The sequence below is a fragment of the Aristolochia californica genome, unplaced genomic scaffold (assembly GCF_029961685.1).
Source record: "Aristolochia californica isolate CCGP_79_NKW_82.1479 unplaced genomic scaffold, dmAriCali1.0.hap1 SCAF_16, whole genome shotgun sequence".
In the NCBI taxonomy this organism is placed as follows: domain Eukaryota; kingdom Viridiplantae; phylum Streptophyta; class Magnoliopsida; order Piperales; family Aristolochiaceae; genus Aristolochia; species Aristolochia californica.
This window is the reverse complement of record NW_027181837.1, coordinates 3767523-3793088: the sequence shown is the minus strand read 5'-3', so window position 1 is coordinate 3793088 and position 25566 is coordinate 3767523. Positions and strand designations below refer to the sequence as shown.

The 25566-nt window shown below is 36.5% G+C and overlaps 4 protein-coding genes across 4 annotated transcripts; 2 read left to right on the top strand and 2 right to left on the bottom strand.

Annotated features, from left to right (window-relative positions):
• Window positions 1-3791: 3791 nt before the first annotated feature.
• On the bottom strand, window positions 3792-5694 carry LOC137953443 (cytochrome P450 81Q32-like). Its single transcript, XM_068800863.1, has 2 exons — window positions 4783-5694; window positions 3792-4576 (listed from the first exon to the last, which is right to left on the bottom strand). Exons 1-2 carry the CDS (start codon window positions 5668-5670, stop codon window positions 3950-3952), a joined length of 1515 nt encoding a protein of 504 aa, XP_068656964.1. The 5' UTR covers window positions 5671-5694; the 3' UTR covers window positions 3792-3949.
• Window positions 5695-11446: 5752 nt separating this feature from the next.
• On the bottom strand, window positions 11447-12229 carry LOC137953969 (LYR motif-containing protein At3g19508). The gene is made up of 2 exons (XM_068801546.1): window positions 11878-12229; window positions 11447-11805 (listed from the first exon to the last, which is right to left on the bottom strand). The coding sequence occupies exons 1-2, from the start codon at window positions 12064-12066 to the stop codon at window positions 11752-11754; spliced, it is 243 nt and encodes an 80-aa protein (XP_068657647.1). The 5' UTR covers window positions 12067-12229; the 3' UTR covers window positions 11447-11751.
• Window positions 12230-13666: 1437 nt separating this feature from the next.
• On the top strand, window positions 13667-15411 carry LOC137953571 (uncharacterized). The gene has a single exon (XM_068801002.1). It carries the CDS (start codon window positions 13667-13669, stop codon window positions 15257-15259), a length of 1593 nt encoding a protein of 530 aa, XP_068657103.1. The 3' UTR covers window positions 15260-15411.
• Window positions 15412-22008: 6597 nt separating this feature from the next.
• Window positions 22009-24312, top strand: LOC137953569 (malate dehydrogenase, glyoxysomal-like). Its single transcript, XM_068801000.1, has 3 exons — window positions 22009-22224; window positions 22276-22506; window positions 24196-24312. Exons 1-3 carry the CDS (start codon window positions 22009-22011, stop codon window positions 24310-24312), a joined length of 564 nt encoding a protein of 187 aa, XP_068657101.1.
• The last annotated feature ends 1254 nt before the right edge of the window (window positions 24313-25566 follow it).

Below are 25566 nucleotides of genomic sequence, written 5' to 3'. Positions count from 1 at the left end.
AGTCTTTATTCCCTTGAAAGTATCGCATAACTTTCTTTCCAGCTTTCCAATAGTCCAAACCTGGGTTACTTTAATATCTGCCCAACATTCCAACTGTATATGCAATTCCAAGTCTTGTGCAAACTTGAACATACATTAAACTCTCAATCGTGAAATGATGAGTGTTCTTCAATTGTTCCCTCTCCAAATCATTTCCAGGACTTGTTCCAAATTGAATTTGTCACATTTGACAATCATTTCTAAAGGACAAGTCTTCATACGAAATCTCTCTAAAACTTTATTGATATAGGTTTCTTGAGACAATTCTAATGTCCCTCAAGATTTGTCTCTCTCAATCTTTATACCTATGACATAAGAAGTGTTGAATTTGATGCTCTAAAACGAGCCAAATATTTACATATATTTTCTCCTTGTTTAGTGTTGAACATTCTTTGGAGAATATCATATGGCATGTGTAAGTTGTTGGAGCTAAAGTACAACTTAGCGCATGTCTCCCAAATTTGTTTGCCGATGTCGAGATGAATAACGTTATTGGAGACAGGCTCTTCCACGCTGTTGATGAGCCAACTAATTACCAAAGTGTCATTTTTTAACCACTTAGCATAAGCACTATCTTCTTCATCAATGGGTGGCCCAAGTTTGGTGAGGTAACCAAGTAGATCCCTTGTTATAAGGAACCGTCGAACCGATGTGGATTAGCTCAAGAAATTTGATATCCCTCGCAAGGGTATGGTAGTAATCTTGATAATATCATTCTTATTAACCATATATTCTTCAGCCATAAGAAGCAATTCAAGGTTAATAATATACTCAAATTTGAAGCAGCCTACATAAGTTACTTGAAGATTCAAGATCAGACAAGGCTAACTCGAGTAGAAGGGAAGAGAACCCGAGCTTCTGAAGTCTTTAGGCAAGGAGGGAACCCTCTTAGACCAGTCAACTTTCTGAAAAAAAAAATTAAATAATTAATTCTCTAGTCTTCCTTGAAGAGAATAGCAAAAAAAAAAAAAAACGATCAATAAGCATGAGATCAAGTAAGGTAAGCTAGCAATTCCGAATTAGATCTTTCCAAGATCATGCCAACAATATATTTGATTCAAACTTTGGATAAACCAATATATATTCAGTTAAAAGATCAATCAGCCACCTCGTGTCTTTCACAAAACTGAATAGAGTTACTCAAATAACTCGTTTAATGGAGAAGATTAGCATAGAAACAAAGTAATTAGATTTCTAAAACCCAATGGCTAAAAAATAAGTCATAATAGGCTCAAGAAAAATTTTATTCACCAAGAAAGTATTGTTCCCACAAAATTATAACTTTTTATGCAGAAAATCTGAACATATACATGTTTTCAGCCAAGAACTTGCATACCGACAAAACTACCTTTGTAAACTTCTTCTAATTCGAGATGCATAAATATCAATAATTTCATAAGATGAACACAACAATAAAATTATCTCTAAACCATCTTCTAAAGATTCGAAAACCAGGAGCATGAAGTAATAATAACAAGAATAAAAAACTTATCCCACAAGCTTTAATCTTGCTTCACAAAGAGCCTTCTATGAATAGCTTTGATCATAACTTCTTAGAGCATTATTTTGACGTGTGGATCCTAAATTTGATGCTCTAATACCATGTTGAATGTAGGACCCCATGATTGAAACCTCGAGTAAGACGAGAGAGGGAGAAGAAAAAGAGCAAAGAGAGAGAGAGAAAGAGAGAACTCGGGTGGAGAGGAGAAAAGAGAAAAAAAAAGTTTAGGCTAGAGAGAGATTCTTCACGAGTTGAGAAGTGGAGAGCTTCATTGACTTAATGTAATTAGAGTACATGAACCTTTATTTATAATAGAGGAAAGTAGTAGAGTCCAATTATAATTAAACTACCTTTTGTCCCAATTACACCCAAACTCTAATACTTAAATATAAGTTTTGGCATAATTAAATAACTCAACATAAATAGAAGACTAACATAACTAAAACACCTTTAAATTGAAACTCTTTTGTGAGACCTGTTTCTATAATAATTTTGGCTTTATAAGACTTCTTATTGTGAGAATCATCATGCCACCTCACGTGATCATGGTAAGTCCCCACCAATTCGTGTGATCATGGTGGGTCCCACCTTGTAACAAGAAGCTTCACCCATATCTTTCATATCAAATTGCATCGAGAGAAATCGATTAACCTCACGAAGTAAACCTAAATCACTTGAAGCAAGCAGAATATCATCTACATATAGGACTAAGAAAATTGATTTTCTCCCATTGGTAATATGGTATATACAATGATCCATGGTATTTTCTGTAAAACCAAATGAAGAAACATCATGGAATTTTAAATACCACTGACGTTGAGTTAAAAAAGGAATTGTAGAAGAAAAGGTAATTGTGTAAAAGGGTTATCGAAGACGAAAGGAAAAAAAAAATCACCATGGTAATAAGAAGGAGATTGTAATGGTAAAACTCAAATAACATAATAAACTAGTTAAACCAAGTATGACCTTAATGGAATTTCTGGGTCAATACTAGGAAGGAGACCCAGAGCCCAATCGACTTGTGTGATCTCACCTAGAACCAAAAAAAGAAGGGAATTTTAGGATATTACCCAATATTTTTAACATAATAACACAAATAACTAACTTTTTAACTTATTTGCACATACAACTGCACATGTGTACAATCAAAAGTGACACACTACCCAAGGAGTCTTACACCACATCATCCGACACGTCATTGGCAAGCCACGTCACACCATTGGATGCCATGTCATCCTGCCACATCATCAAATAAATATTTAAAAAATAAAAAATTAAATATTTGTATACATAAGGTAATAAAATGTATACTGATAAATTAGATTTTAAATTCTAAAATAGTTTTTTTAATAATTTTTTCAATTAAAAAAAATTATATCAATAATAAAAGGTGTTAAATAGGTAAAAATACATTATTTTAATTAATTAATACAAATTTTATTTTTTGTTATTATTAAAAAAGGTAGAATATTTGTAACAACAAATAAGAATTTTAAAAATAAATTATTTCTTTACTAAATATTGTCTTAAATTAAATAATATCTTAAAGTAAAATAGTTACATTAAGGTATTAAGTAAAATAAAGTACTAATTATATTAAAAATATTTTTGAAATAAATAATAATATAATTTTATATTTTTCATTATATTAAAGTAAAGGTAATGAAATAAAATGTGTAAATATTTTTAAAACTAGATATTAATATATTTTAAAAAAAATTAATTACAAAATAACCTAAATCAATCATGAAAAGAAAATGGAAGAAAGAAGGAAAACTGAAGTGGAGGGCTTATGTGACATTTAATGATATGGCGGATGACATGGCATCAAACTCCTCAAGTGCTGATGTGGCATGATGACGTGATGCTACATAATCCATCAACGCTTATGTGTCGCTTTTGACTGTATACATGTATAGTTGACAAGTCAAAGTTAAGTATTTGTACAGATAAATTAAAAAGTTGGTTATTTATGTTCTGATGTTGAAAACATTGGGTAATATCCTAAAATTCCCCAAAAAACACTATTAATAATCACATAACTATTTAATAAATGTCTCTCTTGCGATGGTGAACACGTTACCCAATCAGGTAGCAAATGCATGGCCAGTGGCATTCTCGACGTAAATTGTTTAAAAGCTGTCCTTGAGCTTTTCTCTGCGCTTTATATTTTATAACACCAACACTTCCTCTGTTTCTGCTGTTTCGGCCATTAGTACCATGACCTCATTACCAACGTCAAACTTGATAAAATCAACAATTTTGGTTATTTCAACGTAAACCTTGATAGGGTCATTGGCTCGGATCCAGTAAGGGATGGTGAGTTCAACATATCTTTTATTTCCTGTAAACGCTTATTACTGTCACCCTTCTGTTATTCCATTCAACAAATATATGCACCGGACCCAGTCAGTCCAGCAGCTGCGAGAGCACGTCAACCATGGCTTGACGGGGAGTACACACGGCTACCAAAGGCTCTGCTTTGGGCATTGTGAGTCCTCCTGCTTCATTCATGTCCACCTCTTCTTCCCCGACTCGATTCCACTCGAAGCACTGAATAAGCGTCCCCAACGTCAACGCGACCAGCTTCATGGCCAGCTTCGATCCTGGACATCTTCTCCTCCCCATTCCAAACGGGATGAACTTCGAACCTTCCATTTCTCCCTCTGTTCCTTCAAATCTCTCTGGGAGGAACCGTGTGGGCTCCTTCCATACGCTTGGGTCTCTGTTCATAGCCCACAGGTTGGGTAACAACATGGTCCCCCGCGGAACGGTATACCCTCCTACGGTGCACTCCTGTGATGATTCGTGGGGGACTAGAAGCGGGCCTGGAGGGTACAATCTAAGTGTCTCGTTAATGATGTTGTGTAGGTATGGAAGGTGGGGAAGATCGGATTCTTCGAGGAGGCGGCCATGGCCGACTTGGGCGTCGATCTCTGCTTTGGCCTTGATGAGTGCCCCTGGGTTATTCAACATCAGTGAAAGCGCCCACTCCAAGGTGACAGATGAAGTATCCGATCCAGCCGTGAGCATCATCTGTCAAAGACAAAGGCCAATAGAGGAAACCAGAGTCAATTGGTTTACTTCGTCTAAATCAGATAGCTGTGGAAAACAGCTAAATTACCTGGTTATCCGCATCTTGTGGCTCTATCGAACCATGTCCTCACCAACAAGTTTGAAAAGAACTAAAAGCCAGTAAATTCACAGGGCAATTGCAACTAGAGAGAGATGAAGACACTCACCACTATAATTCCCTTAAGAAAGTCATCCGTATAATATTCAGGCTCGGATTCTTGCGACGAGAGCAGAACATCAATTAGTGTTTTCTTCCCCTCTGCAATGTAAATCGAATCTCCACTCCGTCGCTCATCGATCAGTCTCTGCAAGAACTCACTCCTCCTCCTCTGCAAGTCGGCCAACCTCTTCTCAAGGCCAAGAAGATCCATCCGGCCCAATAAGGGCAGATAATCGCCCAAATTTGCTGCCCCGCTCAAGGCGAACGTCTCCCTTACAATTTGCCGATACTGCTCCGCCTCTTCCATGCTCTCCACATCCGTCCCGTAGTACCGCTTCCCTGCTGTTATCATCGACATAATATTGAAAACGAACTCAAAAAACAACGATTTCATGTTCATTTTGCAGACGCCTGACCGAGACGAGTCAAAGAGTTTCCGGCTAAGAGACCGAACTTCTTTGCTCCTAACACCGGCAAACATGTTGATACGACCGGCGGAGAAAATCTCCAGGCCGATGAAGCGTCGGAGGCTGCGCCAATGGTCGCTGTAAGGGGCCCAAAGAATGGTGGTATAATTGATTCCGAGGTGCTTCCCGGCGAGAAGATGGGGCCGATTTGCGAAGGCCACGTCGTTCGTGGTGAAGCACTCCTCAACGGCGGAGGGAGAGGAGACAACGAGGACGGGACGGGAACCGAACCGGAGAAGCATGATGGGACCATAGCGGTGGGACAAGCGGGTGAGGGTCCGGTGGAGGCGCTTCTCTATGTAGTGAAGATGGCCGATAATTGGAAGAGATGGAGGGCCCGGCGGCAGGTTCTTAGGTCGGAGGAGAAAGCGTTTAGAGAAGACGAGCAACGAGGAGATGATGAGGGCAAGGCAGAACCACCATTCCATTTTTCACGCTCTGCTCTATTTCATGTTCTTGATTTTCTTCATCTGCGCCAGGAGTGATATATAGATAGGCTTTCATCAGAGAAAAGCATAAAGAGGAGCACCTACTATTTATTATAATAAAAAATATAAATTTTATATATGATAGTGGCCCAAGGCAAATTGCTTCTCCCTTATTGGCACCAAAGAAGAGCAAATAAAGGAGACGAACCTTACTAGTGGGCACAGGTCGGGGTTGGGTTTCCCAAAATATCCATGAGCCAATTAAGAAGATCGAATAGAGGAGGCATCGATCAAACTCAGGAGTGGGCACAGGTTAGGGTTGTTGGGTTTCCCAAAACTTGAACTTGACCCCAAAACTTGAACCTCAAAAAAATCCAAAACCCGACTCCGACCCGTTCATCATCCTTGCTGGCTAGGAGTGGCTTCGAACCGAGCTGGCTCGCGAGCCGACTCGGTTCGGCTCGGTACCGGCTTGGTTTGATTCGTTATTTATCAAGCTCGAGCACCGAAATCGGCTTGTTTACCTTAACGAGCTGAACTCGATCGAAGCCAGGTTCGGTTCGTCGGCTCGCGAGCTGGCTCGAAATGAGTCGGATCGGTATCGGGATCGCGAGATCGAGAGCGGGGGCATGACCCCTCCCATTGGTTGTTGTCACCGCCTCTACCGTCGTCGTAACTGTTTGCTGGCCATCTCTACCGCCGTCGTAGCTGCTCGTCGGTCGCCTCTGTGGCCGTCCGTTCGATTTCTTCCTCTCCTCGTCGTCGCCTTTGTTTCCGTCGCCACCGCTTCCATTACCGCCGCTTCCGTCGCCGCCGCCTCCGTTGTAGCCGTCATCCCCGACGATAGGTCCTCCCCGGCGCCATAACCCCCTTCCCTCCGTGTCGTCTCGGCGGAAAACCAGAACCTCCCCCCTCCCTCGCGTGAAGACGATCTCGCACGCGATTTCGCACATGCGAGATCATAAGTAAAAGAAAAAAAACTTTTTCCTCTAGAAAAATTTAAAAATAAATTTTATAGAAATAATTTTCTATAAACTATTAGTGTCTCATTTTTTTTAAACATTTTTCTAATTGAATTTTTTTATTAAAAATCATATAATTTCTAAGTAAGATTTTTCGTACCAAGATAGGGTAGAAAACTGTATAGAAATTTTTTGAATAAGTATTTAACAGTTGATGATGTAATACTTTTAGCAAGAAGCAATTTTCATTGCAATTTTGTGTTTGATATTTTATTTAATTAAAAATTTATCGATAAGTATAATATTATATTAGATTGATTATTAATTTTTATTTATTTCCCTAAAAGAGACAATAAAAGGTCCATTTAACTTTCCTAAGAAAAATTTAAAATATTTCTTGTAATTTTTTAATAAGTCACTAATAGTAATAAGATTTTATTTAAAGATTTTTTTGGGAATATGTATCATAGGAAAAATATTTTTAGTTTTTCCTAGAATATAAATTTTTATCTAGGGGCACTAAGGAGGCCATAATTTAGATTCAAAAATTACAAAACAAGCTAGACAACAATTGGAGTAAAAAATATTAATATTGGTGCATTTTAATTCATTATTGAAATTCAATCCCGAACCTCCCCTATCATTATATTTTTAAAAAATGTATGCATAATATTATATATAATTTATTCAAAGCCACCCCTACATGCGAGATCATGAACAAGGAAAATAAAAACTCTTTGTCCCTTCCTCATAGCTCTTAAATAAATTGAAAATATATTTTAGTAGAAATACGTTTCTAGAGATTATTAGTGGTTTTTTCAATAAATGTTGAAAAGACATTTTTAATAGAAATATAGGGACCATTAGTGCCTCATGTTTTTTCAAAATATTTTTATAATTATAAATTCTTTTTAAAAAATCATATAATTTTCTAAGTAAGATTTTATTGCCAAGATGGGTTAGAAAACCATATAGAAAAATTTTCAATAAGTATTTGACAGTTGATGATACAATACTTTGAGCATGAGGCAATTTTCATAGCAATTTTGTGTTTGACATTTTATGTGATTAAAAATTTATCGATAAGTATAATAATATATTAGATTAATTATTAATTTTTATTTATTTCCTTAGAAAAGGCAATAAGAGGTCCATTTAACTTTCCTAAGAAAAATTTAAAATATTTCTTGTAATTTTCTAGTAAGTCTGTAATAATAATATGATTTTATTTCAAGGATTTATAGTTTTTATTTGGGTGATTATAAATTGATAGTGATATTTTATTTAATTTTGTTGTGTTTGATTATTGTATAGAGTTTATTTATAATGTTATACAGTGTATGGAGTGTTTAGACTATTTTATGGAGTGTATAAACAATTTCATGAAGTATTTATAGACAATTTTATGGAGTGTTTATGCAGGTATTATGTATATTGATTATGCCCAATTTTAAGTAGAGGTCATGCCGAGTTTTATACAAGCATTATATATATAGATTATGCTCAATTTTAAGTAAAGGTTATGCCCAATCTTATACACGTATTATATATATAAGTTATGCCCAATTTTATGTAAAATGTATGTATACATTTTATTCGATATATATTTTTTTGAAAAATTTTAAATATATGTTGAGGCTCGAACTCGGCTCGAACTCGTTGGGCTCGAGCTCGATAACTATTTTAGGCTCGAGACGAAGCTCGGCTCGAAGCTCGATTCGAAATATTTAAATCAAACTCGGCTCGAACATAAGTAGGTTCGGGCTCGGCTCGGCTCGATACCACCCCTAAATTCCTCGCAACTCTGTCCCTACCCTGTTTTGTATCCCCATCTCATCCACATCATCCACATCGGTTGGGTTTGAGAAAACCTGACCCAAGCGTAAATCAAATGGGTTCTCTCGCAACTCTGTCCCTACCCTGTTTTGTATCCCCATCTCATCCACATCATCCACATCGGTTGGGTTTGAGAAAACCTGACCCAAGCGTAAATCCAATGGGTTCTTTTTTTTCCGCCTTAATGCATGGGGAAAAGCCTGAAACTCGAACCCAATGTTTTGGGTTGGGACAAGTTTGGTTCTCCATGGAACCCAATGTTTTGGGTTGGGACAAGTTTGGTTCTCCATGGAACCCAATGTTTTGGGTTGGGACAAGTTTGGTTCTCCATGGAACCCATCCTTATGCCTACCCTAGTCAGACTCGCCCTTTCTATTCTAGGTGAGTTTCCTCTAACTCGCCTCCAGTTCATCAATTCTTGATTTGACTTGGCCCATGTAACTTAGAATTAGGGGTGGGCATTAAGTCGGGTTTCACTAGATACTAGTTGACATATTTTAAATTTTATCCTGCGAACGAGTAATTTACATACCTTTTAAAAAAAGTATATGTATTTTAAAATAAAACCAAAAAATCTTTAATTTTTAGATTTTGTTATTATTTTTATATAATATATATCATATATATATATATATATATATATATTATATAGATTAATTTTTAGAGTTTTTATAATAGTAGATTGGGCCATAGGTGGGGGTGGGCACAAGTAGAGTGAAGGAGAAGTTTCCCAAAACCCAAACTCAAGCCACCAAAAACTATATATTGCTTCCTAGGCCTGAGCTTTATGCTAAGCCGTCCACCTTCCTTCATGTCCACCTTCTCTTGCCCAATACGATCCCACTGGAAGCACTAAATCAGTGTTCCCAGAGTCGAAGGAATTATCCTCGTGGCCAAGTTTACTCCCAGACTGCTCCTCCTTCCCAGGGCAAAGGGGATGTACTTCTGATGACTCGTGGGGGACGAGGACAGGGCCGGCAGGGTAAAGCGGGAGTGTCTCGTTGATGATGTTATGCAGGTACGGAAGGTTGTGAAGATCAGAATCTTCGAGAAGACGGTCATGGCTGAGAAGGTGAGTTGGTGACATACAAATAATTAAATCTTTCGTAAAGCATGCGTCTGATTGGAGCAAATACCATGATAGGGTCAAGCGGGGGAAGTGGCCTTGGGGGATGAGATCCTAGACCATGAGAGTGAGGGGAGATTAAAAAAAAAATAAAAAAAATTGAGGTAGTACTTCTGCTCTATTGAGGTACTACTCGAGGTGCTTTCTGACCAGGAGCCATGTCCGGTTCGCAAAGGTAACATCGTTACTGATGAAGCAATCTTCAACGGTGAGAGAGAAGATACAACGAGGACAGAATGGAATCTGAACTAAAGGAACAACACTGGGCTGTAGAGGTTGGAGAGGTGGGTGAGGTGATGGTGGAGGAGCTTCTTGAGAAGGTGGAGATGGCCGATGACTAGAAGAGATGGAGATGGAAGGCCTTCTTCAGATGAGGAAGGTAAAAAAAAAAAAAAAAGTAATCAATGTCTATCATTGGCAAAGTAAAAAAAAAATCAAATGGAAGTTCTAAAGTTAGTAATTAATATAGAACAAAATAAAAATTAAAGATGCGTGAGTAGTATATGAAGCCACAACTAACATCTAATTTAAAAATAAAAAATTATTTGTGAGCAACAATGAAAGACCAGCCATAACAACAAAAATAAATAAAAATTCATGAGGTTTAGTACACAAGACATGAACAATCTTCATTTTTACAGACATGAATAATTACTGATATCATTGGAATGAGTATCAGAACATACAAGAGGCACAATTGAAAGGCATCATCAAAATATAACCAGACTAACTCCAGAGTTCCTAGAACAACACTAAGGTCATTTCCAACTTGAAAGGCAGAGCATCATTTAAATATAACCATACTATTCCAGAGTTCCTAGAACAACACTCAGGTCACTTCCAACTTGAAAGGCAGAATATCGGTCAAAAAAATACTCCTGTTTATAAAGAGCGTATCACCACAGAGACGGCATAAAGGAAAAAATTTCTTCTGCCAAAGAAATTAGCTTTAGAAGCAAAAGGAGAATGAAAATAACTGTAAGCAGTGCACAAATTTATCATTGTTGTCCTTTTTTTAATTGTTTTCCCAATTCTAATACTTTTTATTGCTAATGTAAGCAAGCAAAAAAGGTAGTGGAAAGCAGTATTTTCCCCACCAATTCAATACATAAACAGAAAAGCTACACATTAGCTTGTGCAAGGAAAATTGCTCTAAGATTGTGTTAACCTATGCTTAAAAGAGCATGAATAACAACTGATTCTGCTGGGAAGTAATAACCATAAGTCTTACCCTGATAAAAAAACATGCTGAGAGAAAATACTGTGGAAGAGTGTTCCCTCCACTTACAATTCTAAAGCCATAAATTCTTTAAAAGAATTCTAAATCAATAATAGAAATCTCCTTTGAGCAAAATCTGTTAGTATCTGTAAGCCCCTAACTGGTTCTCAATTAAAGAGACATAAGAAAAGCAGAGTGAACTTGAAAATTTAAAGAGAGACAACTCAAGCAACACATGACAACAGGATCAAATTCATTGCACGAAGAAGAACCCACTATAGGATTAATATGAGTATCCAATATCTAGCTTCATTCAGAGCCTCTAGGAGTTCATTATTTTGAGATGCAAAAGTCATCAACGAGTAAGAACAGAAAAACAACAGAGATTCCCCATCACGACATTTCATTAGGAATAAATAATTCTACTTTGCCTTCAAATGCCAATATTTCTCCTCAGATGAACTGTTATTCTGATTTTCATATCCATGTCTCATTTCCTCTTCAAGCTCTCTTCACCAAATTCACAGAAAAGAATCATAAATATGAAGAAATAAACTAGTAACGGTGAGGATTTGGCTTGAGAAAGTTCTTTAATTGTGATTTTATAACAATTTCACAATTATTTCCCTTGCTTAGAGAAGTTTGAGATTACATAATTTGTATGACCAGCAAAGCAAAGAAGTAAACTCGTTAAACCCACACAAGAAAAATAAAAACTGCCCATTTCTGATTTATTTTCCATGAGTCATCTAGGAAGAACTATGAAGTATGACCACCTTCATCATAAGGGCATTGGAACAATAGAAAAAAAGAAGCACAAACTTCCCCTGTTCTCTCTTCTTTTCTACATATCAAGTGACGGAAAAGGGCAAAAATATGAACTATTACAAGCGTCTTCATATGGGTATTTTCACAACCACTTACAAGGCAACTTCTAATTAGCCGCAGCAGACCTTCTTCAAACTATCGGCAGACGAGGGATCCACTGAATACTGTAAAGGAGAAAGAAGTGAGAATATCTCGATAAATAAATTAGTACGGGGAGAATGTCAGTATGCCGCTACCTTCTTGAGTACCCAAATCGAATGATCATAGGTCCTCTGAAAGAGTTCGTCGAGACCCATTGGCTCCTCAACTTCTCGGTAGTTGACGATATTTTCCCGCGCGTATTTGGAATAATAGGGTCTGGTGTCCTGCGGCAATTTCCTCACAAGCCGCAGGACCTCCCTGTAGGCACGCAATGTTCTATCCATTTCCTCAAGGCTTTCAAGACTCTGGACAAGAATCTTTTTCCTTTTCAAAGTTCAAGCTTTCCCGCCTGGACGGAGGCCGGAGGGGAAGAGCTCCCTGGCAAGACAATCTTTTTCGTTTTCAAAGTTCAAGTTTTCGCGCCTGGGCGGAGGCCGGAGGGGAAGAACTCCCTGGCTGGCTTTACATGAGTCGATGAGGGACCGTATACATAATTATATTATACATTGATACCACATTCAGAATTCTAAAAAATCTCTTGGTTATTAATTGAACTCCCTGGCAGGCTTTAAGTTGTTTTTACCCCCAAACAATACCTGTCTCAATTCCTAAAGCAAAAATGACCACTTTTAAGTGCTCTTATGCTTTGAAATCGAATATAAAAAATTGGATTTGGGCATTTGAAAAAGCCACCAACTAAAGAGGTAAATACTTCATATAATTTTACTTTTAAAATTTTATTAGCTTACTTGAATTCTTCTTAGATTTCATAGATCACTACTTTGAAATCATATTATTTTTAAGTGATATTTACATTAATCTAAAACTATTTGGGGATGTGGGGGACAAAAAAATGAAATCCAAGCATCAGCTCTTACTTTAAAAATACTCACTTGGTCGAGTATATTTAGCTAGTGCTATTGTAATTTGAATTCTTTGATTAAGCCTAGATTACTACTCGTGAACTTATATTTTGAAATCATTATCGACATTCAGTTACTTTAAGGGTCTGTTAGGAACCTCTAGAAAAGAAAAAAAATTAGAATTTGACCGTTATTATTCCCAAAAATAGTTAGTGAAAGTGAGATGATGATCAAATTATCTTTTTTATCATGCCCATTGTGTTAGGTGAATCTGAGTTGATCTGCCCAAGTCATTGTAAACTTAGCAAATCATAACATCTTGCTTAAAACTACTAAATATACATAGCTTATGGTAGCTTATAGAGACTTCTGAAATCATTGTAGTCCTTGATCTAAAACTCATATGTGCCAATTCCAATCAAGAGCTCATAAGTCACATAAAAAGGTGTTAAACATGTTAGTCTTTACTAAGGGGGGGTTAGTCAACAAACTGGAAATTTAATCTTCATCTTCATCTCAAGCATCTACATGATCTTCATCTTCAAATTGGGTGTTAGTGTGGACAAGTTCATGTTCGACTGTATATTTATGAAGAGACAACGAGCCTTAATACACTTAATTTATTGTATGTTCACTACTTTCATTAATTAAACCAATAATTAAAAAAAATCCATGAGATATATATTGACCAATGAGTTTAACTCGATAAGGAAGGACTGTCATGTTGGAGCGTGGCATGACTCTATACACTCAGATGAGACCAGGCTTTAAACCCATGAATGTGGAGATTCATATGAGCAATATCTGTAACATCCACTTCAGTCTTCAGGAATTCGTCCCTGAAACCTTCATTAAGTAACCTCACCTACATAAGAGACGAGGCCCTCTTTCAGCCATCAATTTCAACTGTTCTCTCAAGTAGTTTAAGTGGTTTAGGTTGGAGACAAGTTGTAACTCCTTCCGCCACTCGTTTCCCATACAAATACACCACCACCTTCACGTCAATTGTTTGCATGTCAAGATGTCTCACTCTACGCCTCCCATGGACGTCTGGTCATGGATATCCAAGCTTCCCAGTTCAGACGAGTCTTGGCCAGAGTTGGAACCCACGCTGGAGCTCGCGAGTTGCGAAGGAAACGACCGGAACAGCTCCAAAAAATCAATTCTTCTCAAAGCAGAACGAACCAGTATTGCTTCCCATGAGGATGAGGAAGCTTTACTAACTTTCTCCATTTCCATCGAGGGCTTCAACCCTGAAAAGACCCTGTGGGTATCCAATCCTTGTTCCCTCTTTTCCAAGCCTTTCCTTCCTTTTCTCCTCCAGCTCCTCCAAGAAACCATTTCCCGCGCGCCCACGTTCCGTCGTAGCACCATCCATGGATTCCAGATTGACGCCGGGCGATTTTCTCGTTACTTACACTCCCTCCCTTCGGAGCAGTTGTCCTGTATATACAATCTTGTCTTCTTGTGCCATCTCTTTTGGCTCTGCGTGTTCGACACCCCCGCCGAGGTGGGTTCTCTCTACTTCGTGCTCTTATCATCCAGCATAAACTTACTATCCTGTAACTCCATCACGAAAACTTCTTTAAGCTTCATAGGATGCGACGGGGAGCTCTATTTCATGCGCTCTCTTGGGTATATTTTATCCAAGTGGTTGATCTTAAAAGGATTGCATTCAGTCCCATTCCAAGCTCCTCCTTCTCCACCTCTGGGTTTCTCCTACGCCAAGGCATCCCATGGGTTAATGATTCTGAAAGCCTATACACCTGTCCTGGCCATGAACCGCGGTTGTTTTAGTGAACAACAGGATCCTTACATGAGGCTCGACGCCAAGGAGTCTTTGCTGAAATACGCGTTGGGACACCAACAACTCGAGGCTGTGATTCAGTTCGAGTATACTATTTCTTCCTTCAGTGACTACGTCAAGGTACGCCTGCGTGTGGATAACTTCCGCCTGCATGTCACCCGTTTGGGTTTTGGCCGGAACGAGGATGAGAAGGGAATTGAGTTCATGGATGAGAGGCACTTTCCGTCGAGAGTAAGAGTATGGGTTGGACCGGAAGCAGGATTCACAAACGTTACTGGTTTGAGCTTAGGCCGCTCCACTGGGGACACCGAGAGCGAAATCGAAACCCAGAGAACTGTAACGAGCAGTTTGGAAAACTCAAAACTCCCCTCTGTGAAATCGAAAACAAAAACGACAGCCAAAACAAGGATGAGAAATTGGAGATGGGATCAGGACGCAGAGGGGAACCTATCCATCTTTGATGCAGTTTTATGTGATAATTTCAATCGAGCCGAGGTGAGTTCAGGGCAGCCACTAAGCGGAGAAGATTCATCAAAGTGGGACCCGAGAAACGCGTTCAGGAAGAGATATTGTGGAGGATCTAGGGCGTTCACCAAGAGGGGAGGAGTGGTTTTCGCAGGGGATGAATACGGGGAGGAGGTTTGCTGGAGATTGGATAAGGAAATGGAAGGAAGTGTTGTGAAGTGGAGATTGGGAGGGACGGTGTGGCTCACTTATTGGCCTAATGAGTTCAAAACCACTTATTCCGAGACCAGATGTGTGGAGTGGTGTGAAGACATTGAACTACCCTTGCTTGTCTGCCAATGAAAATGTTGCCCTTAGTAACCTCTGGACTAAGGCTTTTGGCCTCATGGTTTATTAGAAGTGTGTGAAGTCTCTTTATGTCGTGGAAGCAAGTAAGTTTGTGTATATTTCGTGCATGATGCACTTCCACATGTAAGTGTAACAAAAATAGAGGTACTATTGTTAAGGAATACAATGACTTACAAAAACGTGTGTAAAACCAAAGAGTTATTTAAGGGACCAATTTAAATAACCAAATCAGCTAAGAAATAGGCACCAATCGTGTCCATGACACATAATTTAACATGAAAAGCCCTCTGGTGTAGAGGGAAAAATCATGACACAACTTTGACCAAAATTTCCAATATGTAATAATAGGTTTACCATGTTTCTTTTTCTCAAGTTTTGCACAAACTTGAGGTTTACAAGCACCGAGAGAAAGAAATAATCCAATTTGAGAAAATATAATAATCCCACTTCAAATCCACAAATAATAATCGATGATCAAAATAAAATATTCCTATGAGGTTGGAGCTCATCAGTTGTTAGAATTTCAACAATAGTAGGTGCAGAAGAGCTTGAGGAACCCAAACCCAAATGGATGCTTCAAAATATTACTTCACTTTGAAATATGAAAGAGAGTTTATCTCAAAAACCATCCCTTCTATTTCTCTCCCCTTTTGTTCTCCTCTTTCACTCCTCTTCTTCTCTTCCCTTTTACCTATACTTTTCCCCCAATTTTTGTTACTTGCTATTTAATTGCACTTTTTTTTATAAAAAAAAATCCTTTTGTTCCTCTCTCTTTCACATGAGAAAAACTGAGATAAAGGGTTTAAGTGGTGAGCCGTATATCGTGGGCTTATCCCAACCCTCTTAAGTAATAATCTCCCCTTCTAGACCATGAGGCGGGTTCATCCCAACATTCCATGCTAGCCAAACCTATGCATAACTCATGTTTCTTGCTAGACACCACCTTTGTCATCATATCTGAGAGATACTTATCTGTATAAATTTTTACAAGGGATAACATGTCATTTTATAAAATAACTTAAATACAGTGTACCTCAAATAAATGGGTTTTATTATACTGTGATAGGTGTTTGCCCATGAATTGAGAATTTACTATTAAAAATTTAATTGTACACAAATTGGATATAATGCAAATAATTCCACAAATAACACCAAATATTTTGTTATCGATGTTCCCCTATTGGTATTCGTTGCCCAAGGACCCGTGCTTGAAGAATTTCACTAATATTAGCTCTATTAGCAAGAATTTTATATAAAAGATATTTCGGCTATCTTTTAAGCCAGGTGTATACTCAAATATACGATTAGCAGAAATCTCCCCTAAGATTTGGCTAAATTCTAGCTCTTGCAAGCTCTTCTATCTATATTCTAAAGTTCTAGATGAACCTCTCAAGTAAAATGAAAAATTACAAAGAAAAGAAAAACTTACACCCTTTGATTCTTGGAGAGACAACCTCCTCCTTTGAATTTTCCAAGCATATAGCCTTGATGCACACTTTGAAATGAATTTGGAGCTTGACTAACTGGATGTAATGTGTTGGTTTTGAGAGTGAAAGGAATTTGCAAATAATATTTTTTTCTTTCTAAAAATGAACTTAGGGATGAATTTGTAAGGTAGAGTGCTTTGAATGCTATAGGTATACCAGTAAATGCTCATTAACTTCTTAAAATTACATTTGGTGAGGCATTTATAAGTTCCCCGAACCAAACTAGTTGTTATTTGTCTGTTTGCAAAAAGCTAATATCTCATTCATCAATCAATACAAGTGAATAATTGATCAATTGAGTGTAACAACTATATTTTTGTCATAAATGACTTATTGATCAATTAAAATGATCAATCAATATTTTATTATTAGGCCTAACAAGTTAAGTTGATTGATCAGTTTGTGGATCGTTCAGTCTACACAAATTGATCAATCATACCATAATGCACACTTTGAAATGATTTTGAAGCTTGATTAAGTCGATGCAACGAGTTGATTTTGAGAAGAGTGAAAAGAATTTGTATAGAATGTTTTTTCTCTATAAAAAAATGAATTTATGAATGGATTTGCAAGGTACTCATGTCATTTGAATGGATATGTTACTCGAAATTTCCTTTAAGAACTTTTTTAGTTGTACAATGTACTTAGTATATATCATGAGTAGCTTGAGAGTTTGTTAACATAAAAATTATCTTAATGGGGGTATTGAGAGCAACACTTCCTTTTAATTTTTTTGAGATATTCGTTTTTCCCATCTTTACTATTTGAAAATCTCCTAATTAAAAAATAAGGAAATACTCTAAATGTAGTGTGACATGAAAGGAAGCACCAGTGTCAATAATCCAACTTGTTTCAAAATCACTTAACGGAAGATAGTCTATATCACAAGTTGCTATGAGGGCAAATTCATTATCCAACACAATAATACTTGCTTCTTTCTCATTCTCCTTATCCTTAGCATTATCTTCTCTTTCCTTCTCTACTTTCTTAAAATGATGACAGTCACTCTTGATGTTCATGAGAATGATATCATTAAGGTCTCTTCTTGACCTAAATTTTTTTGGCTAGATTTCTCTCTCTGTTGGGGCTTTTAACTCTTGCTTCTACCACTTCTTTTAGTCACAAGTGCTTGAGAATGAGATGAACCTTGTGATTTTCTTCTAGTTTTTTTCATTCACTAAGATACTAGTAACTAAGCTCATACTCACAATTCTCTTTGTGGCCAAGTTGCTCAAATATACCACAAAAGTCTCCCAATTCTTTGGTAGAGAACTCAATAACAAGATGGTTTAAACTTCATCATCTAAAACCATTTTCATAGCTGCCAACTAATTAACAATGTTACGAATCTCATTGAGGAGTTAAGTTCCCAGTTTTTTTATGAGAAAGAATCTTCTTTCTCTCACACAAATCCTCTAGCATCTTCTACAATGATTAAGTTGAGGTTTCATTTGAGACATGATGAAAAAGGCTTCATCTACTCATTGCCGCATGTGCCCAATAGCTTTTATATCCAAGTTCCATTTATCATCTAAAACATTATTAGGTTTTCCACTCTCTACAAGTCCATACAAATTCTATAACATAAATAATCTAAGGCCTTCCATATCATCTAGTTTTCTCCATTCGAACTAACCATCCTACATGCGGTCTTTGTAGAATTCATTTTGGCTGGTATATTGTCCAAACAACTAAGCTCTACTATCTCTTATAAAAAAAAATGAAGGACCTACAAAAACTTGTGTAAAACTAAAGAAAGTTTTACTCAAGAATTTAAACAAACAACTTGTGGGTAAATAAATCAAACAAGAAATAGTCACAAAAAATATGCACAATTTAACATGAAAACCCTTTGGTATAGAGGAAAAAAACACAGGTTAAATCCAAGCAAAACTTCCATCATGTAATTATAGGCTTACATTGTTCTTCTTCTCAAGTTTTACCTAAACTTGAGAAGAAGAAGTACAAAGATAAAGAAACCATCCACTTTGAGGAAAATATTATATTCCTTCTTCAAATTTACAAATTATAACATGCAACAATTAAAATAAAACATCACAATGAGGTTTGAGGTTGCCGCATTTGAGAATTTCAGCAATAGTGTGTGCCTGAGAGACCTACATGGAGACTTCAAAGTGTTAGGTGTGGGTATTGGCAGGTTGAACTAGTCAGTGTTTTATCATCTAAGGGCTTGTTAGTGCCCCTCTGGGTCAAGTGAAAGTGAATTAGATTACATTATCACTTGACCCATATGTGTTAGTGCACGCACTGAGCGCCAATTCAGGTGAATGAACAGGTTCATCCACTTGAACTCGCTCATGAGTAAAGTGGGTGAATCAGGATTCCCACTGAAATCCTGGTTCATCCACTTGAGCTCGCATCTCGACTCATGAAAGTGGATTTCACTCTCCTCTAGGCACTCTCGCTCTCGCTCATTATTAATTCAGTTCATTATCAAGCATTTTAGTTTAATTATTTATTTTTATAATTAATTAAAATAATAATTTTTTTAATTTGTGAAAATATATTATTAATTTATACTACATGAAAATTTATCTTATGTTATTAATAAAATATTATATTATATTTATTTATTAGATCCGTTATTTTTACTATTATATTATATTTATTTATTATATCCATGATTTTTACTATTATATTATATTTATTTATTATATTCATTATTTTTACTATTATATTATATTAGTGGTTTAATAGTGATAATTAAAATATTATTAAAGTCAACATTTGTTTCTTTATTTATTATATTCATTATTTTATTACTATATTGAATTAGTGATTTAAGAGTGGTAATTAAAATATTGTTAAAGTAAGCAATTGATCAAGTATTTTTTGTTTAATTATTCTATTTTTATCATTAATTAAATTATGATTTTTAATTTTGTGAAAATATATTATTAATTTATACTTTGTAAAATATATCTTATGTTATTAATAAAAAATATTTATTTATTTATTTATTATATTCTTTACTATTATTTTTTTAATTTTTTTATCTATTTTTATAATTAATTATTGCACCAGTTAATTATCACACATAATTTAGACTAAATTGCAATCTATCTTAATTTATTAATGAAATATTTTAATTAATTAATTAATTAATTAATATATTTTAATACTACATTAAATTACTTATTAGCGTAGTAACTATGTTTGTTTTGGTTAATTATCTATTTAGGTATATAATCTATTTAGGGGGATTAATCAACTTGAATCAGGAAATGAACTTCAGCCGCATTACTCAGTTCATTTCCTGATGTCATTAGTGGAGCACCAACACCCAATTTATGTTGATGAATTAGATGAATCCAAAGATAACACCCACAGTGTATTTTCAGGATTTCGGATTCTGTAGTATATTGTGAATCATCCAGATGAAGGGAGCGGGACGTGTCGAACCCTACCATTGAAAACAAAATCCGGTCTCTCCCACATTCTTCTCTCTTAGTCTCTTTCTTCTCTCATCTCTTCTTCCTTTGAAAATTTTCTTCTCCCTCTCGGCCTCCATCTCCTTTCTCTTTTTCCCTTCTCCCTCTCACTGCGAAGCATTGAAAGGAGTGATGGCAAATAATTCTTCTAGGACGTAAAGACGAGTCTCAATCCTTTCAAAATCGATTGCCACAACAGAGAGATAAGGTTCCAAAAATTAGTTTTTGTTAAGGAGTAGTCCCATATGGATTAGTGAGATAAAAGATCTTGAGTTTATTAGTTGGCAAAAAAGGTTTCCTAAGTAGCTAGTCATTTAGGATAAGGCCTTGGACCCAATTTTAACATGGTATCAGAACAACCACTTAGTATGTGGGCATTCCACCCAAATTATCTATCTACCACAAGTGAGGGCCTCCACCCAAATTATCCACGTGCCTACTCGTGAGGAAGAGTGTTAAGGAATAATCCTACATGGATTAGTGAGATAAAAGATTTTGAGTTTATTAGCATGCAGAAGAGGTTTCCTTAGTCGCTAGTCATTTTGGGATAGGGCCTCTGACCCAATTTAACATTGTCCACCAGCTCCAACTCTACAAGTCTGGGACGTTGCCTCTTCATTTGCTTTATGCCTACATATTTCGGTTGTTCGTTTTATGTATTGATCCAGATTTGCTGGAATTTGTGTGGTATATATGCTTTTTCTATGCATATATGATGGGTATGATTTTCTTTTAATCGGAAGTTAGTGACTTTGTGGTTTTCCGTTAGGTTTTCCGCTCTTTTCGTTGACTTTGTGAATCAGATTGGTTTGGGCAAGCGTTCTTTCTGGGGTGTGAGCTTCCTCTTATTACTTTTTTTTTGCTGAAAGTGGCCTTTAAATTCTACATCATAAGGCCCACTTGTAATTTCTGAAAAACTATTAGCAGGCACTCCATCCTAAGTAACAATCTGAATTTTAACAAATTAATGCAGATACTGGAATCATCCTACTACAAATCATTCACTTGCATAGGCTGTGTTTTAAAACAAAACATCTGGAAGAGAACCAAATATGGAGAGCTATCACTTTTATCTTTATTTTCTTGAACTCGTTGAATATCTGGAAAGGCTTGATTGTCGAATAGTATATTGAGAACATATCTGTGGGAAAGGAATTTCCTCAATTCCACCAAAATAAGGCTTGGAGTTGATTACGGTTTTCCTTGTAATGCCTAGCTAAACAAAGGGAAAGGTTCTAGGAGCAATTTCTTTCTCCTTTCTTCTTCTTTTTATTCAATTCTTTTCCTGTTTCAATTACATGCTCAGTCTCATGAGTATGCATAGAAAGAGAAAAGTTAGGCAGTTGTTGCCATATCTAATTAGTTAGGCATGAATGCACCTAGAGAAAACATCTTTGTGGGTGTAGACACCTGGTTATTTGAAGATAAGAACAGAGAAACATAAAACTGCATAGGCAATTAAAAGAACTATGTTATGTGACAAAACTCATCTTGATGTAATGTTTGGCTGCTAGAAGCCTTTGATCCATGTTGATCCAGCTGCAGGAATACATTTCATGTTTATGAACTTTAAATATAATTCAAATAAAAAAAGAAGAAAAGGCTTTTAAGATTATTAAATAGGAAATATTTTGGATTTTTACTCTTAATATCAGAGTGTAGACCATTAACTTCATACTTGTCACGTATCTAGTATCAGTGTTTGTTCTGCTTCTAGCTTTTGCTGTCTGACAGTGAAACCTGGATATATCTGTTGTGTACTCTTTGTCTGATTGAAACTATTATATGCCTTATGCATTGGAAGATGGAGGAGACTTCTACCCTGAGACGTTCAGCTTGTCGAGCTAAAGGTGGTTCTTCTGGATTCAAAGTTGCTATACTTGGTGATGTTGGAGGCATAGGCCAGCCACTTGCCATGTTGATGAAGATGAACCCATTGGTATCTGTCCTTCATCTCTATGATGTTGTGAATGCTCCTGGGGTGACAGTAGATGTCAGTCATATGGACACGGGGGCTGTGGTGAGTGCCTTCACACGGGGACCTAGTCATCATTCCTGCTGGTGTTCCTAGGAAACCAGGAATGACAGAGATGATTTGTTCAAGATTAACGCTGGAATAGTTCGAACTCTCTGTGAGGGTATAGTCAAGAGCTGTCGTCATGCAATTGTTAACTTAATCAGCAACTCAGTGAACTCCACAGTTCCTATTGCAGCTGAGGTTTTTAAGAAAGCTGGTACTTACGATCCCAAGCGCCTGTTAGGAGTAACCACTCTGGATGTTGTGAGAGCCGATACTTTTGTGGTAAGATCTTCTTTCTTATTTTCCACTTTATATTTAGTTATTTGTTGTAACTGGTGCAGAGATAACATGCTTTAGATGTGGTTCACGTTCCAGGCCTGAAACTTGAAAGCTCAATATAACTCACCTGGCCCATTGTGTATACAACTATGTGTTATGAACATGTGTCGTTCATATGTACTAAACTTGAAACTTGATGATTTTAATATTAAAGGCACAAGCTCGTTATTTGAATAATCTTTCTTAGGTTATTAATAAAGTTGTATATTTATTTATTATATTTTTTATTAAAATTTATTATTATATTAAACTAGATATTTTAGTTTGGTAATTAAAATATAGTTAAAGTATGCATTTGATCAATTAATTATTTTTTATTTTTTCGAAATATATTATTAATTTATACCACATAAAAATCCATCTTGTGTTATTAATAAAATATTTTTTTATTTATTCATTATATATATATATATATTTTTAATCACTATATTATATTAGTGATTTAATAATGGTAATTAAAATATTTTTAAATCAAGCATTTGATCAATTATTTTGGTTTAATTAACCCATTTTTATAATTAATAAAATCAATGGTTTTAGATTTAATAAAAAAATATTATTAATTAATAATACGTAAAAATATGTAGTGTGTTAAAGTTAGCATTTGATCAATTTTTCTTGTTTAATCTTTCTTTTTTATGTTAAAGTATATCATATGTTATTAATAAATTAATAATTGAACTTATTATATTCGTTTATGTTATTTTTTAACATTATTTTTAATAATTAATCATGTGTAAACATAATTATTGTATTAATGTACAATAAGCTGCAATAATTAAATAATATAATATATATTTTAATTAATTAACATATTAATATATTTTAATTATATATTAAATTACTTATTCGTGTAATAATCATGTTTTTTTACCTAATTTGAGGTTTAAGTATTATATTTTAATTAAGTATACTATTACAAGTTACTCATTCTCTTATTTTTTATATTTTTCTCATTTTGGAGCATTAACACTGGAAATTGTTTTCCAGTGTACATAAACTCGTCCACATTAACACCATATTTAAAGATGAAATTCATGTAAATAAATGACATGAATTTAAACAGGAGATGAAGATGAAGTTTAAATTTTAAGTTTGTTGACTAACTCACCCTTAGAGATATTATAAAAAATAGCTCATTCTTTTGTTTACACAACATTTTTTATTTTAGGTGTTAACATTAGAAAATATTTTCAACTGCACAGCACATCTATCATACTAACACCAACAAGTTATTCACTTTTACTTACACTAATTCATTGACTTTGAGGGTGACTTTCACTTTGATTTACAATAGATGAAGTGCACTAAATAAACAGAAAATCGATTCTTATGTACTAATAACAGTGGAATTTCGTCTAGTTATTGTAATTCTTCCTTTTGGATATGAGCTTTGGATCTTCGACCCTCTGAACGTATCAAAGTAATAATGACAAAAGTAATTTATGATTTGTCGACCAACTTCTTGCTAAGAAATTGATCACTCGATGAGCAACTGATTTGCCCCATCTCCGTACTTTCTGTGACATGACTGCGGCTCAGTAGAGAGGGAATAAATCATCTGTGAAATCATGGGTACGGAAATTCCTTTCAAATCAAAAGGCGTGAGGGTGATCCCCTGGTCTGTTTCAGATCGTTGCAGCGTTCTCCGTTGCCTGGACGGGGGAAGAGATTCGTTCCTGGGGAATCGGCGACAGCATTGGCTTACTGCTTCATTGGGCAATGAGTGATGGGACTTTCTTGAGTTGACGCGTCGTCCTCCACCTCGAATAAGTTCTGCAAACGGGGCAGGCGGCAACTCTCTCTGATGTGTGATCTCGTACGGTGAAGAGATCCAAGAAGACAGAAGATAGAGCCGCAAGTGGATCTTCAGTCTTCACTGTCGGTGTAGCGGGAGAGACGAAAAAAGAAAAGTAGAACCACCTATCTTATCTATCAACATTTTTCCCGAAACTTTTCTGGTAACTCGTCGCCTCTTTCCGACCCGTTCAAGCCCGCGATTCGCTAGTACTGCCAGTACACCCCCGGGAACGTCTTCCCAGCGTCCAGACTCGGGAAATAGGGTGGTCCAAGAAGATTCGCGAAAGTTGATCGGCCGGTTCCTATTAAGCGGTACTGTTGCTACCCTCTTTGGCTTCTAAGTTCCCCATCGAGATCACGACCAGCTTCCTGTACCCCAAAAAGAACCTCTTTACTGCCCCTTCGATGGCCTGGAACGCCGGTAACAAATGAATTTTGCTGCAATCTCTCCTCGGGAGGAACAGTTTCATGGCGGCTTCTAGAACCCTAGGCCCTCCCTCCTTGGACGATCTCGTCAGTTCCAACAACTCCTTGGAACGGAAGCAGAAAGTCTCTGACCCGGATTCTGATGCTTTGATTGCCAATTGGTTTTTCGGCCAGAGGATATCATCTGGGTCCATCAGAAGGTGAAGATCTTCAATCTCACCAAGGAGGTTCCATATCCGCTCTAGAAGCCAGCTTATTCGATGCCAACCCTACCATCATTTGGATTTTTAAGGGGGTAAAATATACAGTATAAAATAACTGGATGTGATCTTCAGTTTTTCTTTGGGTGAAATGAGTTGAGAAGTCCACCCCTTGACCTAATGAAGTGATCATGTACCATCGAATCTTGTTCAATTAGGTGGGACCATCAACTGAATCAGAATGACATCCTTAGATGCTATTTCCTTTCTTCCCTAGTTAGGATGCTCGATGAGAGAGGGGTGCAAATCATCCACAAAGAGGGAAGGGATGTGCCTTCTCCAACCTGTAGAAAGAAGAGGGAGGAGTCCCCCCCTCCCTCACTCTCTATCATAGGCACAAACATAGAAGAGAAGGGCTGTCTCCTCCCTTATTTCTTCCTACCGCCCTCTTCTTCTCAACTACTTACCCGCAGGACTTTCCTATTCTGAGCAGTAGAACAGGGGAGTCTTAAGTCTGCCATGGATCAATGTTTTGCAGTTAATTGATCAAATTAATTGATCAAATCATCCCCTCCCC